Source organism: Talpa europaea, assembly GCF_964194135.1.
Source record: "Talpa europaea genome assembly, chromosome: 4".
NCBI lineage: Eukaryota > Metazoa > Chordata > Mammalia > Eulipotyphla > Talpidae > Talpa > Talpa europaea.
Genome location: NC_140070.1, coordinates 91,730,902 through 91,748,144, shown reverse-complemented (window position 1 = coordinate 91,748,144; position 17,243 = coordinate 91,730,902). Strand labels below are relative to the sequence as shown.

At 36.2% G+C, this 17,243-nt stretch overlaps 1 protein-coding gene across 3 annotated transcripts in view; it reads right to left on the bottom strand.

Moving 5' to 3' along the window:
- BBX (BBX high mobility group box domain containing) overlaps window positions 1-17,243 on the bottom strand; it is a gene marked incomplete at its 3' end in the record, with an annotated part of 85,503 nt that overhangs the window by 52,588 nt on the left and 15,672 nt on the right. For all 3 annotated transcript variants that reach the window (XM_084231188.1, XM_084231189.1, XM_084231190.1), the window contains exons 4-6: window positions 16,725-16,792; window positions 5,776-5,856; window positions 2,097-2,171 (exon numbers count right to left, since the gene is read on the bottom strand). In XM_084231188.1, coding sequence (XP_084087314.1) covers window positions 2,097-2,171; window positions 5,776-5,856; window positions 16,725-16,792 — 224 coding nt within the window. The remainder of the gene's footprint in view (window positions 1-2,096; window positions 2,172-5,775; window positions 5,857-16,724; window positions 16,793-17,243) is intronic.

Sequence of the window (17,243 nt, the reverse complement as noted above, 5' to 3'; positions counted from 1 at the left end):
TATTTACAATGAAATAACCAGGTATGTAGAAATTTTATTTACATAATAATTAAAGGGGCTCATATTATCAACCTATGCAAAATATAACAAGGAAAAATAATATACAGAGGTAGGAGGGGGAACTGCATTTGATTCTAGTGAAAACATTTTATTTTGTATTTTTTTCCATTATGTACTCTTCCCTTTGTTACAATGCCTTGGAATAACTCCTAATACTTTTTCAAATTAATTTCTCTAAGTTTCCTCAAATCTTTTATGTTTCACAGTCAAAACCCAAATATCCTCAGGAAACAAGTGCCATATAGTAGAGGAGTGACACATGGAAACATCTCCCTGAACAACTTCCAAGAAAAGACCTCTTCTTCCCCAGGAAAGAAATCCTTCTCATTTTTTGATGAGTAACTATGCTGAGCTGCAAGGACAAATTAGTTTGAGACACAGAATCTTATTTTTCAGAATCACAGGACAGGAACTATTACACCATTAAACTGGTCCCTCAGAGTTATCCACCGCTTCAGGAGCTCCTAATAAGTCTAATGATGGTATTGTTACCTAACAATCACAGTCTGAGTGGTGATAACTACTAGAAATGCAGCAGCTGAGATATCCCATTCTGACATTTTAAATTAAGTTGCACACTCTCAGTAGTTAATGCATATGCAAATAGCAGATATGGCAAAGATGAGTCATTAATTTTCTAATATTCATGCTACAGTTATATGGAAAATAAATTGTTTTGAAAGCAAAGTTTCTAAAAAGTTGAATGGGAGTGTCTCAGGAATCATTAAAAGATAATTTCGTTACCATGCCAAAATTCTGTTTTAACTCAAAAAAACTATTACTATCAAATATACATGGATGTCATTAACTGGAGGAAACCAAGTAAGTATTAAAAAACACTACTTCCCCAGACAGTGAAAATAACAGCCTGTTTATCATAATGAAAAATTATAATAAAATCTTAATTTATTCGATTCATCAAGCAAATTGTTCCCCCTAAAATGATAGTATTACATGATATTTCTGTTACCAGCTTTACAGAATAGCCCTCACCACTAAAGCAAACATCGGGCAGAGAAGTTTAACAAATAAGCAGACCAATGAATGGAGGTTGACACAAATGGCCTAAGAGGAAGCAGAATTTTTTTCTTTAAAGTAAGCACTGAAAGTAATTTTTTTCTCATTTTCAAAGTAAGATGCTGGATTTTCTCCTGCCAAAAGGATATCATTTTACATTTCATTTATGCAGAACTCTTTATTCAAATGAACCAAAATGATTCAATACATCAATATTAAACAGAACGGCCCTGCTCGTCGTTTTCTCTCAACCCTATGAAAAACTGCTTAATTTATGATATGCATTTTTGGTTGGAATTTTAAAGATAGGAAAGGCCTACAGCTGACAGCATCTTATTTTCATGAACTGTATATACTTTCTTATTTGTCATGTACTGCTCAGTGGAAATGAGCATATGGTTGACACCAAGGATTTTGTGGCAAAGTCAAGCATATCAGATTTGCCTCCTCATCATACCAACCAAGAAAATGCTCTCTCTTGCTGACAAACCAAAGAAATCTAAGATCCTGCAAGACCTGACTGAAGCCTGGGATTAAACACTAATAAAAATATACTGGCTGAAGCTATATCACATCAAAAGCTAAGCACTGATGATTTAACAGGTTGAATTCACCACTGCCTTCTCCATGGGAGTTATTTATGAATTACAGCACCTAATTTCACTATTGGAAAAATGTAATAAATTGGAATGCTATTGCAGTCATGTTGACAGCAGTTTTTCTAAGCTTTTAAAATAAAATTTAAAAAAAGGTAAAATGAAATAAATGAATTATTGGAAAGTGTCTATTCTGAACGAACTCTTTAATGATGCTTATAAAATGGCATAAAATCTGAAACTGATCTGACTATGATTAAAGCCAAAGTAGCAAAAAGCAATAAGTATTGTCCCATGTATTATGTTAGTAATGGCAAGAAGCATGCCTAAAGTTCAATATACGTTATTAAAACTCCATTCACATATTTCCCGAACTCAATTTTCTGAGCCCATAAGCATTAAAAAAAATTAAAAAGGCCATACCTCTGCAAATTGAAACAAGGCTGATGCTTGACACTGTTTTGAAGGAGTATCAGGGTGGGATGTACTTGAAGATATCTAAAAGGAAACAAGTAATTTTTAATACACAAGGACATTTTCCCGTATCAGACTAATAGATTCTGCCATATATTTCTACTGTAGACACCGATAAAGGTTAAGACATGAGTCATCACCCTCAATCCCTCTTAAAGCAGTATAAATGATAAAGAAAGACAAAGGCCATGTTTCCAAAAACATGATTGGAAAGAACAAAATGACTGAGTTTGTCTTATTTTCTCTAGCTCTTGTTAAGGTACCAGGTATGTATCAAACAGCAGTTGAGGGGACTTGTAGAGATGAATTTTCTTATTTCAATGATTTTAAAATATTATTAAAAGCTGGAGGCAGCACGTAAAGGCACTCTTTTCTCTACAGCACTCCCCCACATTCCCCAAGCTGTTCTCTGCTTATAGGCAGCTGTGAAACAGTGTTGGAAAAGCATGCGGATGTGGGTCAGGGTATCTGGGATTGAATCTTAGTTCTGTTACTCACTAGCTACATAACCTGGGGCAGTCAGCTAATATCTCTGAGATCTATTGTTCCCATCTGTAAATTGACATGATGATGATTATTATCATCATCATCTCAATTTTACAGGATTATAGTAGGAAGAAAGTAAGTGATGGAATAACATTGCCTGGCCCGGCACCAGAACTCAAGAAACTGTTCACGGAATGTGATGAACATCATTTCTTTCTTTTATAACACCATATGAACCCTCCCTCCAAACACACTCTTCAGGTATCTGAGTGTGGAGAGAAATGGTGCCACACCACACTTGGTTCAACTAGGAAGCCTTTTGTTTCTACTTGATAATTATGGTAACCATATTAAAACTTTCCTCTGAGGGCCACATGGAAATACTTTCCAAGGATGTTTTGAGAACAAGGTTAATTATCAATTTTGGTTCCAAAGCAAACAAAGTTTCTGTCCAGTTACAAAACATGGTGAAAGTGAGTAACAAAAGCAGAAAGTCTAGACATTACAGATTCAACTATTTCCAATCCCATAAAAGTCTTTTTCTTCAATTAACCGTACTTACCAACTGCATGAAAGGGTAGTTACTAAGCAATAAATGACCTTAATCATAGCTCTTCAATCACAAAAATCATTTATCCTTTCATTTAAATTAAGTTGGTTAGAAAACCAATATGGTATCAAAGTAATATTTAGGGATGAGAAAGACTGATGAAATTACTGACTTTATACACTGCTGAAGTCATTAGAGGAACAATTTAATTTCAAGGTTATCTTTTGAATCAGACATTTTTAGATTATCAGTTACAAGAAAAAGAGATTCCCCAGATCCTATTTAATAATCTAGATGTAAACCAACCATCATGAATGACAAAGAATCAAGTGTTTCTGAAGACTGGAGGGTAAATTGTAGAACAAGCCTTATCAGTGAAACCAATTCAAATGACAACCACGTGCAAGTGTGAAAAACCACAAATATGACACCTGAGGATTTCCCTCAAATTCTGGAAGTTTTAAACTGGGTAGGTCTTACTTCATATATACCTTTTCATTCCTAACAACCCTTTATAAAATAAAAAAATAGACAGTTCTTATAATATGAAGTGCCAAAATACAACTGATATTTCTTCAAGAAGTGCATCAATGAACAAAATAGAACCAGTGATACAAGCCATTTAGACTTCTCAAAAAGCTTTCACAAGTTTCTAAGAAAAAAACTGTTTTCGGGCCTCCCCGGTGGTGCAGCGGTTGAGCGCTGGGTTGCGAAGCTGCCCGCAGCCTCTGCGGTACCGGTTCGATCCCCGGCTGCTCCCCGGCCTCCGGAGGAGGGTCCCACATGGCGCGCAGACCTCTCCTGCGGCCCACTGCTCCCCTCAGCAGTGTACTTCGGTCCTTCTGCCTGCTCTGCTCCCCGCTCTGGCTCTGGTGAATTCTCTCACCCTCCCGCGCTTCTGACTGTACCCAGTGAATGTATAAACAAAAAACAAACAAACAAAATAAATAAATAAATAAAGCATGCCTCTATTAAAAAAAAAAAAAAAAAAACTGTTTTCAAAAATTGATGTTGAGATTAAGGAGATATTCATTTAGTTACATGAACAAGGAGCTCCTGAAGAACTATAAGACTACAGATATTAAATAGCATCAAGGATCTCTTAATCTTAGCTATGCTGTAGAACCCACAAATATGTACATATGCCAATATACCCAAAATTTCACCTGAAATATTAAGAGTTTTATAGGTCTTTATAGGTTTAGGGATCATAGGTTAAGCATCTCTGAGGAAAGCTGGGACTAAATATCATTTAATACATCTGTAATGACTATTGAAAAGGAAGGGCAAAGTGAATTCTCATTATATTAAATGCTTGAACACACTATACAAAATAACCCCTGGTGGCACAAGGGGTTAAGATACAACTTGTGAAGCAGTCCACAGCCTCTGTAGCACGAATTCAATCCCCGGCCTGCCAGGAAGAAACCCACATGGTGCAGCAGACCTCTCCTGATGCCTGCTGCTCCCCTTAGCAGTGTACTTCGGTCAATCTGCCTATTCTGTTTCCCACTCTGTCTCTGGTGAATCCTCTCACCTCCCACACCTCCGGCCTGTAGCCCAGCTCTTGTATGCATAAATAAATAAATCTTTAAAAAAAAAAAAAGAGGCTTTAAAAAAATAGTAATGGGAATTCCTGCACATCTTACAGAGGGCAGAAAGGAAAGCAACAGATAAGAGTACCATGTGACAAAATAGATACAGTATTCTGGTGATACCAGCAAGTATTTAGGCACATTACAAACGTCTTAAAAGGAATTGCCTAATATGCCAGCGTGAAAAGTAGCTTTGCCAATAAAATGTTGAAAAGCACTAGGTAAGAACAATAAAGGGGAAAAATAGTAGAAACTAAAAATATGCTTTCCTCCTGTAAAAGCGTAACACAATGAGTATATAATAGGATGACAGTGCTGGAAGTCACTTTTTGGTTTTTGGGGAAGCATTCAAATGACTAAGGAAGGCCATGAGGCTTAAATTTTAGGAAAAAAATCCATCAATGATGGACCTGTATTAGAGTCTAGGATTAAATGATATTTTGGGAAGCAGTCATGACCTTTAGACTTGAAATCAAAGATAGTGCGCTTTTTCTACATTATCTTTTGTAAGCAATATTATAACCATATTGAGTTATGCCACAAAACATAAGACTTTGGAAGCTGCCAAAGTCATGCTACAGTTTTAATTCTGAAAAAGTGAAAGTGTAGTTAAAAAAATAACAAGGAATGTGGAGCCAATAACCATAAGTGATTCTGCTTTCTGTTTTAACAGTTGGTAAATTACCACCTGATAAATGACAAAAGTTCTAAAAATAGTTCATTTTATATACTTTACTATCCATGAATAAAAATTAGTGATGGGGCTTAAGCATAATATTTAGTATGACACAGTAATATAAGCTTCTATACACAGAGTTTTTCTTTAATTAAGAGACTCTGGTGTTCCAAAAATAACGTTTCTAAAATTTAATTCTATTTTACCCATTTATGGCTAATTGAGCTAAGTAGAGTTCTTCACTGTTTTATGTTACTGTCATCAGTCCAAATTTAAACTCACTTCCAATTTCCTCATTAAGGATGAATTGCAATATATTACCTCGGCAAACTGAAATAATGGTGACTTCTGACGCAACTCAGGAGATTCTGAAACATCAGGCCTGCAAGTGCCAGAGGATATCTGTAACAAAATAAGATGGTATGAGACATCACAAGAATAGTTCTGCAAGGTAACAGAAGATAAATGCCACCTAAAATGTTTCTATTTGAGGAAAGAATGGTTTTGATTCCCCCAATTTGAGACAATACTGTGGAAAAGAGTAGTTATATTCTGCAAAATTTTACACAAGAGGCCATGCAACTACTAAATAATGCCATAAATAGGAGATGGATAAGGTAAAGCACTTTAGAAAAGCTAATATTCACCTAAGAGAAATTTCTACAATAAAGCCCTTTTGATCTTTTAAGTCTTCTGCTACTAAATCCAAAGAAAATCCACTTCTTCCATGCTCTGTGTGTCCCCCAATGTTTTATATTTATCCTACCACAGGGAAACACAAATGAGATTTGATAATATGAACCTTTGGGAAAAACTACAAAACTAAAGTCAAATTCTTGTTTTCACGTGTTTATACACAAAGTACCAATAATAGAAAGGTTAGTATTTACATAAAAGAAGCATCTTTTCTAATGTATATTTTTCTTTGTGCTATTTACTCTTTTGGACATTTAATGCCTTACTATCTTCATCTGCAATCGCTATTTACAGTAACAAAAGTCATTTTTTTTAATTCTTGCTATTTATTAAGAATTCTCAGGATTCACATTTCCTCTTTTATCTCCATGTTAAAATTGACCCATTTTGCACTTGGGTGACATAAGCACTTAAGACGCTGACTGTAATTCAAAAGTCACAGGAGTCCATGAATGGTAGAGAAGGAAGGATCTCATTATTCCTTTGATCTAACCCTTTTGACAAATGATGAAACCCAGGACCAGACAGGCAAATGACACTTCCCCTCCTCAACATTCAATAATCCCCATATTCTTTACAACATGACTTTTAGCACTTATCAAGAGACATTAGTATTTGTTTATTGTCCATCTTCTCCAGGGGCTTTGTTTAATGCAGAATCCTCAACACTGCCTGAGCACAATGTAGATACTCAGCAAGTATTTGTTGAGTAACTAAAAGAAGGCAACATGTTTTCTAAACCCCAAATGACTGTTCCTTTCCTTTTCTTTCTTTTCCTGAATGTCAAGGTTAGGGAGTCGTAGGGAAATAGTGATGTTTGCTTTAAGAGAAAAACACAAGTGCAAAACACTTTTTAATGATCTATTTCTGATGATAATCCAAGTTCACCGTAGAAAATATGAGGGGGGGAAAAGACAAATATTTAAGAAAAATCATCTACAATCTCCTCCTAAAGATAACGGATTTTCCTGTTCCATGTATGTTCTTCCAGTTTCATATGTAGATAACTTTGCAAGAAAAGTAGGTATTATGCTACAGTTGCAGAATATTCCTTTTCAACAAACATTAATTTTCCTGTATTAAACTTCTTCCAATGCAATTTTAATAGATGTATGTGATATGGATGGTTGAATCCTATGGGAAGAGCTGACAGTTAGCCAGGTTATGCGCCTAAAAAGACTTTCTCACTGAACCTCTTCATTAGATATTAATGATGTGTTTCTCTAACAGTGTCACAGGCCACTGGGCAGGAGTAAGCATTTGAAATTTTAATTGTCACCTTTGGATTTGAAAGAGTAAATTTTAGGCCACCTTTTCTCAGTGATAAGCTCCATCGAGAAGGTGCAGCAACTTCAATTAATTTGCCACCTGCGGTTTGGCTGCCAAGCCTCAGTCCCTTGCTGTCACCTGATGGAGGAGTGGTGTGCCAAATGGCCCAATCATGCTTGTACTTCCCCAGAATTTGAAGGCAAGTAGACACAAGACACACTAAAAAGGAGGACAACTAATCCTGAAGTAACTAGCCACCAAAAAAATTCCTTTCTTGGAAGAAATACTTATACAAAATAATGTCTTTCCCTTTGTAATTTAGCAGTAATGAAAACAATTATTCAATACTGCTCTGCTTATAAAGAAATCTAGTGTTTCTTACCCCTGGATATCCTGGTAAATAATCAAAATTTGATTAAAAATCAAGACTAGGACTAAATGAAAATTGTAGTGTCTACAAACCTTTCATAAGATGATAGGTTGTACACATAACAGAAATGTATAAAAGATTTTACAATTAAGTATATTATCATTTAGGGTAGTTATATTGCATAAAGTATATATAATATGTATTCTTGTTTCAGCCCCACAATGTATAAGAAATGGTTACCACTTATGAGATTAGTTACCCTCTGACTTAATCAGAGTTCTTATTAAGTATAAAAAGAAAGTCAACTTTGGGCCTCCCCTGGTGGCGCAGGTGGTTGAGCGCAGGGCTATGAAGCTGTCCACAGCCTCTGCAGAGCCGGTTCGATCCCCAGAGCAGTGTATTTTGTCTGTCTGTTCTGTTCCCCGCTCTTTCTCTGGTGAATCCTCTCACCCTCCCCTGCATCTGGCCTGTACCCCGGTTCTTATATGTATGGATAAATAAATCAATCTTTAAAAAAAAATAAGAAAGTCAACTTGTCAACTTTATTTTATGTGCCACTTAGATGATTTGGCCATAGCTATACATCAAGTCATAAAGTTTTAAAAAGTGACATGGAAGACCCTCTGTAATTCATTATGATCTGTTCTTAAATAAAACTATTTGAATGAGAACTCAAATGTGAGTAATTATCAATGCATTATCAATAATCCTGCCCACATTTTATCAATTTCCCTATGCAATCAAAGGAGTCTATGTGTGCACTATGCTCATCATGGACCTGACTGTAAGGCAGATGCACAATGAATACCTGTTATAACTGGCCTGATTCTCCGTGTCTTTGTTGTAAGTATGACGAATCTCAATGACCAGAAATCACACAACAAAGGCTGCCCACTAGTTACAGAAGCAGTAACAGAATCAGTAAACTTATGCATTTTACTCCACTGGATGAGATCCTCTCTCAAAAATCTACTTACTCTTAATGTACTGTGGATGTAACACACATCTTTAGTGAAGTATAACACAGAAAAATAACACAAAATTAGGAACCAAGAAAAATGGGTACTAAACTATGCGGTTAACCTGATTCTATAATCACATTAGAACAGAAGCAGCAAATCAGGAGAGATCAGGATGAGGGATAAGAAGAGGATTGTAAAAGGAACAAGGCCAGCAGCAAGAAGAGACGACAGAAAAACTGTATAGAACAGATGCAAATGTTTTATAAAGCAATATAATGTATAACAAGCAAATTAAAGTAGGGCAAACTAGTCCCAAAGTTTCCCCTGAAGGCATCAGTTCAATGCAGTAATTAAAACTTATAACTATGATCTTAAATTGTTGAGATAAGGATAATTACAAAGGATATCCTTCATTAAAAGGCAGAAGTGCAAGTGATACCATGATAGACATATTTCCTTCTAAAATCTCAAAATATAACAATGGTTCAATGACATGTAAAATGTAATCATGTAAAATTCATTCTTGAGTGCTTGATAAATAAGGCATACAATGCCAATTTAAGTGGGTATCTTTGTACATATCCTGAAATATACATATATATCTTAATCTTTTATGTATCGTAATATATATATATTTATTTATTTAGTAGATGGGACATGCTTTCTATGGATAATCCCTTGACAACCATTCCTAAGCTAGAGCCAGACTGTTTTCTAATAGAATATAGAACCAAAGATATTGATCATTAATTAAGAGAAAAGATACCAAATAAGCGGAGATTAAATAAAAGGAGAAAAATACCCAAGAAGCTGCTTCTAGAATGAGTCTCTGAAATAATCCATAAGGCCACTAGGTGTTGCTATATACCCAAGAAAGAAAATAGTTAAAGGGATTTTAAAAGCAGTTTTGTTAACCTCATCTTCAACTTCCCTTACATCTAATCTTCCCTTTGATTTAGCTATAACTCTAAAAATCCAAGGAAGGAAAAAGATTAATGTAATTAAGAATTGCGATGAAGTAGTATTTTCGGCACTTCTGAAAACTGTAGAGATAGAAACTTGATCCAGTCTCCTGATATAACAAGATTAAGCCAGTTAGATGCACTATAAGTGGTTTGTATAAGTTAGGTTTTATCAAGAGTGCATTCCTACCTCAGACGGTACAAGACACAGCCTCAAGCATCTGGACTGTGATGAATACTTACTCAACAATAGGGGTTAAGTACATTGGCTTTATTTGAGCTACATACTACTGCTCTTGCTCATATAAACATTTATGGATTACCCACTCTTCCCACAAATACTCAACAAGCACCTATTGACAAAGACTGCTTTTGAGCAGATTACATTTCACTTCTGTGCAATATTGTGCATTACAGTAGCACATATTAAGAACGTAAGTGCATAATAATGGAAGATTACAGAGCCTGTGGAAGGACGGAGAAGCAGCCTTCGCTTTTTCTGGGGAGGGGTGGAAGAAGTTAAGATAGCAGCATCTGAGATATGCCTAGAATCAGAGTTGTGGAAATAACAGGAGGCAAAACATGGAGGCAAACAAGTATATTGTGTGCTTGGGAAACAATGACTTTCCAGTGTGGATGAATAAATAAGATGCTTGGGAGTGTAGTGGGAAGTGATTTGGACTGAGAGAAATTTGAATTCTATGCTAAAAAGTTTGGAACCTAGGTAGAAGGCAATGAGGACCTAATCAAGGTTTGTAGTCAGAGCAGTGGTGAAGAAATGTGCAGGGAGGTAACTGTCACTGGAGGACAGGATGACCCTAACGAGGGAGTGACTGGAGGCAGAAGACCAATTGGAAAATTAAGGAAATCAGCTGAGGTAATGGGGCCTCTATTAAATGAGAAATGGCATTTGCTAAGTACCAGCAGTTCTTTGGAAGGAGGTTAGGTCTGCTGTATTTCTAAGATAGGTTAGAGCCTTTTATAAAATGAGGAATTTGAAGAAGAGGGCTTGGAGGTGAAGAAGGATTGTACTCTGTGGGAGGAAAGGGTTTGAGGGTGGAGCATTTTGTTTCAGAGTTGGAGTGCAAAGATCTTATATGACTCCAAGGCCCAATGAACTGACTCTCAGCCTAGTCCAGTCTGACCCAGCCTTCCTATAGTTGGCAGCTTCTATCATGTATCACTCTGTGACAAGAGTACCTGAATGACCATTTAATCTACATTTACTATGAGATGTTAAATGAAGCTCTAAAATGAACTTGAGTTTAAACTGTTGAATTAAACATAAACATATTACATCCAAGTTAGTCTTTCAAAACATTTTGAAGGACTAAAATGAAGCCACCCTTAATTAGACCTAAATTAGATTAAGTCTTGAGAGCCGAGTACTAAAGCACTGCGCTTGGCTAGCTCACACTCGGACTGGGCGACAGCCGGGAAGAAGTCTGGGCTACCCTGGGGAGTATAACCAAGTAACACTGCATTAAGCTGAGTGCTCCCCAAAATCAGAATACATGTGAAGTCAGCTGGCTGGAAGGACTACTAAGTCTCTAGTTTTTCTTAGGGCAGAAGGGCTACCAGGTACTGACTTCACACTGTGAGTCGGGTTTTCTCACAATGAGCTCTGTGGCAGAGCACTTGCATGAGAGACCAGAACACACACCAGGATACTTCCACAAATAACTGCTGATAAGACAAATCACAGCATCTTTCTGCCTCAGTTTCCTCACCTGATAAAGTAAATAACAATGCTTACTACCTTCATGCCTTCTTTACAGGATGCCATGGAACCAGAATGCAATCGAGTGCATTCTCCAGAAAAGAGGTATGTAGCATGCTCTGAACAGCAGCAGCAATAATCACCTTTCTCTTTCATCTTCTTGATCTCCATCCTCCTCTTTCTAGCCTATCTCAGTTGCTGCCCACATTCTATACTATCCTTCCATCATTTTTGGGAGACAGGAGTCGATATAATTCCATCATTGCCATGATGGGAACTATTCTGGGAAGAGTGCCATCTGGGAACTATTCCAGATAGATGCCTAGCAATCAAGTTGGGAAAAGGACCTGATTCTCTGGGCTTTGAGCCCCACTGCTCAGAGATGGTAGAGAATGAGTCCTTAGGCTGGGGAGAGGCAGCTCCAGGCAAAATGAAAAGAAAACCATGACACAAATGGGGGCGGTGTCTATCCCAAAAGAGAGAAAGCTCCAAGAGCCCATTTTCTAATTAATGTAAAATTTAAATACAGTAGATTTCCTCACATAAAAAGAAAAAAAATTAACTTATAAAACTACAAGAAGATAATAAAAGTTTTAACGAGATGGGGGTGGACTGGAATTCAATGAATTTAATAAGCACCTACCTAGGAGTAGTAAAGTGTAGTAGCCTTAAAAATGCACAAACTAGCTCATGTACCAACAAGGTAAGAAAATAACTTCCTGCATTTCACTGATGTCAAATATTATAATAAAGATGAAAACTTCAATTTTATTTAACCCTGTTGTTTACGTTTATTTAAAACTCAGTTTAAAATGTGAACATAATCATTACTTAACAAATACTGATTACAACCACTTTTTCCTTACCTCCGATGTCACCTATCTCATCATTTAATGGAAAATATATGGGTTTAAACCCCACTGTTAGGACTTCCTTGCTCGGAAACTGTGGAGAGGCTATTTTAAACTCAGTAGTGTAGTTTCTCCATTTATGAAATAAGGAGGACAATAACAACAACAAAATAACAATAAACTTAGATCATAGGGTTCTTGGATATAATGAGGTAATCATTGGAGGTGCTTAGCACAGAGCCTGATTCCCCCAAGAAGCATTCATGAAGTGTTCCCATAAGGATGCAGCACAGGACACCATAAAAGTAGTGACCCAACTTGAGGTCAAGTGGTTGGAGGCTGAACCACAAAGGCCCCTTTATACTACATGAAGACTGAAGCTAGTCCTTCTGGGTTCAATATCCCAATTCTGTCACTTCACAACTGCACAATCTTGGGCGGGTTATTTAACCCTTTTCTGCCACTGTTTTCTCACCTAATGGTTCAATATTTACTTATGAGGGAAATAAGACTTAACTCATAGTATGGATTAACTCACTGTTATGAGAATTAAGACTTAACTTCTGAAATGGGAATAGAAATTTTCAATCATTACGAAAAGCAATATGGAGATTGCTCAAAAAATTAAAAATAGAAATTCTGTATGATCCAGTTATCTCCTTCTGGATATTTAACCAAAGAAAACAAAAACACCAATTCAAAGAGATATATCTGAATTAGCCATGAACTGGAAACAACCTAAGTACTAACAGACAAGTGGATAAAGATGTGGTATATATTCACAATGGAATACTACTCAGCTATAAAATGAAAGAGATATAAACTGCAATTTCCTACAAACTTTCAATGGACAAGGAGCGCTCATGCTCTCGCGCGCGCTCTCTCTCTCTCTGTGTGTGTGAAGATAATGCAGCCTATAGAACTAGTTCCTGATATAATTTAAGCGTTCAAGTTAAGTATGAAGTACCTAGAATAATTTATGGCAATAATTTTATGTACCTACAAGAATGCATTTCAGGAGATTTAAAAATGCCTTAAGGTTTTATTTAATTAATCCTCATAGTTGTCTTGGGAGTTAGAAGCAAGCAGGTATTATTATTAATGGAAGGCAAAGAAAAAAAGTGGTTTAATTATAACTTTACTGTCTATTGGTTCCAACAAAATGTACTTCCCATATATTTGATGTTTGTCTTCAGTTATTCAAGTAATATGGATCCCTTCAAATCTTTCTTTCAGCTATGGTTATTCTATCTAATTTTTATTTTCCCTTATTTTTCAAACCTTTCTGTTCTAGCCAAGATGACTTCCTGGTCTGTAACATGAACGTTGTCCTTCCCCATAGTCATCCTAATTGTTCATATTTACATGTTGAATACCATCTCTTTAACTCTGTGAATAGTATCACTAGCTTATTTGTTAAAATTTAACTTAGCTTTAACATTTTTATTAAAGTAAGTAACAAAAGACAGTATAGGAGATTTTTAGTCCTGAAAATTATTTCTAGAATTTCTATTTTTTTTTAAAAAGGTTTATTTTTTTATTTATTTGTAGAAGAACTGGGGTACAGGCCAGATGTGCGGGAAGGCGAGAGGATTCACCAGAGCCAGAGTGGGGAACAGAACAGGCAGACTGACGAAATACACTGCTGAGGGGAGCAGCAGGCGAGAGAGGAGAGGTCTGCTGCACTATGTGGGTTGCTCTGCAGCCGGCGGGGATCGAACAGACACTGCAGAGGCTGCGGACAGGTTCAAAGGGCTGCGCTCAACCACCTGTGCCACCAGGGAGGCCCCCTCTTTCATGGCATTTGAAAAAGTCATGTGTGCTTTGGGTAGATCCCTAGGAGTGGAATTGCGGGGGTCATTTGGTAGCTCCATTTTTAGTAGACTGAGGAACCTCCAGACAGCTTTCCATAGTAGTTGGACCAGTTTGCACTTCCACCAGCAAAATAAGCCAGAGGAAAAAGAAAAATATCGGATGATTTCACTTATAGCGAGAATATAGGGAAACCAAATAAGACATCAGTGTAAAAAAATAATAACAGTACTAAACACAACAAAGCAAAAACAGACAATTATAAATCAGAGACATCCTGCAGGGGAGGAGGAGGGAAAGGGATCGGAGGGAGGGAGGAGCACAGGGGACTGAGGTGATGGTGCACTGGGGAAGGAAACTCTATGGGGACTACACGTGAGGGGGTGGGGGAAGCAAATATTGTTTAAAAATGAAAAATGATGTAAAAAATAAAAAAATAATAATAATTTTTTAAAAAGTCATTATGATTAGACCTTCTATTTGGTAGGATTTTTTGTCCAATGTCACTTTATTTGACTGGTCCTACCTAATAGTATAAACAGACTTCACAGTAATTGTTCTAAATGTCAGAAGTATGAAATTTCTGTATCTCTCCTCCTATCTCCTTATCCTGACAATTTTCTTAGGGAAATAAAAGTGCCTGCTTACTATATTTGTCTTATGTTTATCATCTGCCTGCGTATATAAGCCCCTAAAGTTCTATGACAATCTCCACATTTTGGAATAAGACTGCATAGAAAATCAGATACTAAATGAAGTCTATTGATACTAAACAAAGTGACGTTTCTCCTATGTGACATGAACCCTCCAACTAATTTATTTAGAGACAGCACTATTGTATACAACTTAAAACTGCTTTACTATTTCAGAATTTTCAGATTCTTTTCAATAGTGGGCTGTTGGTGAGATGAGATGTCTAAGAATATGAAGAAAGAGTTGTGTTCTTAGAAATGATTCTTAAGAACTGAACTGCTGGAAACTTTTTAACATAGACTCCCTTCTCTGAATCATTTAGCTTTGTTTCCTTAGCTTAAGAATTCTATAAACAGTTAACGTTCATCAGAAATAAAAGGTCAACCACTGTATTGTTTAAATTGCTTGTGTCTAAAATTCAGCTGTTCTTAAAAGGAGGGAGAAAAATCACTGGAAGGAACCTAAGAAGCAACCTTTAAGCAAAGGAAAAATAAAGCATTCTTTTCTTTGACTAGCATTTTCATCTATCTGTTAAGTTTTATAGATTCTTACTTGCTTATATCTGCTTCTGAAAGTTAAAAAGAATGCCAATAAATCTCAGGAAGAAAAACACCATTATAAGCTAATTTGTTAGAAAAGATGGTGCTGACTTTGACATTAGCGTGTATTCTTGGAAATCATGAGTGAGACTCTGGAAAGGTCAAGTGTGAATTATTATTCCAACATTCACCTTTTGAAACATGCTTAGGCTACTCTACACCCAAGTGAGAGTTGGTCTCATTTTCTATTCAGTAGCCACCATGTGTTATAAATGAACTGTTGTCCAGACTGCTATTGTTTTAGGAAGTACAATCATGCTGAATAATTATGCAAAGGTACAAAGGGACAGGTTTATTTTTTTTTAGCTGAAGATTATTAATACAACGTAAATAACTACCAGCACACCAATTGACAAATTTTGGTTTTTGCAACTCTGAATTGAATGGAAACAAAATGAAGTTAAATCACAAATGTCAACAATTATGTAAACTATGAGTGTAAACTAAAAAAAACCCTTTTGTGATGTAACTATATTACACAGTATCTTTTAAAGTCACCATTTGATTAGGATTCAACTGTAATATGTATGACATAGTCCCAACTTTTAAAAAAATCAAGTAAAAAATATGTACATGTGATAAAATTGAGCAGACTGCATTATTATCCTCAACAATGCCCAGGTTGGGCATTGAAAAATGTCCATCTCAGGTCCCTAAGTATGGTAAAATAACATGACATGCAGGTTAATTCTTCTGGCCTCTATTAAATGGGTCTGGAAAATAGAGGACTTCCACAAATGCAAATTACACATGGTTAACTGCTCCTACCTGCACAGCAAAATTATATCTAAAAATGTTTAGCAAGAACAGTCCAATAACTACACAAGGGAATAAAAGAACATGAAACCAAGATCATGAGGGCCTGGATCCTTTTCATTTTCTACTTTAAATAACGAAACAATCTTAGAACACCATGCTTCCTGATTTTCAGTTTCAAATTATTCACATACTATAATAGATCAACAGTTTCATGCTTTTTAATTCTCATATTTTCACTTGCAAATCTAAAGGAGAATGTCACAAAAGGAAGGAATGTCACTGAGTAAAGGAATGAATCATAAGACCCACTCTACAGACCTATGAAACAGTCATGGTAAAAAAATGCTAATGATCTGTATATTGCATTTCTAACTACTAGCCTCATGGTTCCTCAAAATCTGCACCAGTGTCTGTGCTCTCAGGTTTAGCCAGACTCCAGGCACAATATAACGCACACACAGATCCTAATGGAAAAAATTACAAGTTTGTTCATGAGCTGTAAACAGTGAAACTGTTCTCAACCCCTGTCATGAGCAGAGTAGAGGGATTGGGGGTGGGGGTGGGGGGGCTGGCTTACCTCTGGTGTGCCAAGAGCATGTTCCCCAGCTAAAAGCAGCATGCTCAGGCCTCCCATTTGAGTAGGATCTAAATAAGTCAAAAGCAAACAATCAATTTACAAGCATGATGTCTGATCCAGAGTATAAAAAAACTATTACAAAGATTATCAATCAAAAACTCAACAGAATTATCTAAAACTTTTTAGAGAAAACTTTCAAATTCCTTAACAATATATATGTAGCAATAACCTGGCTGGCATTTACGTATTTAGTACTCACACTTCTGTGAGTCTTAAATTTCACTGCTGTCCCATCATAAAACATCATAGCACTTTGTCAATATTATAGCCATTTAAACAAGAATTATCTATAATGTGATGCTTCTTTCTTTAATGCATGAGTGAAGTTTGGATGGATTTTTTTTTTTTTTAAAAAAGAAAAGAGTGCTTATGTTTGTCTTCCAAGAGACTTATTTCTGCCATGTGAAATCTAGGCTGATAAAAAGAACCAGGCTATCAGAGGATCTGGAGAACAGAGAG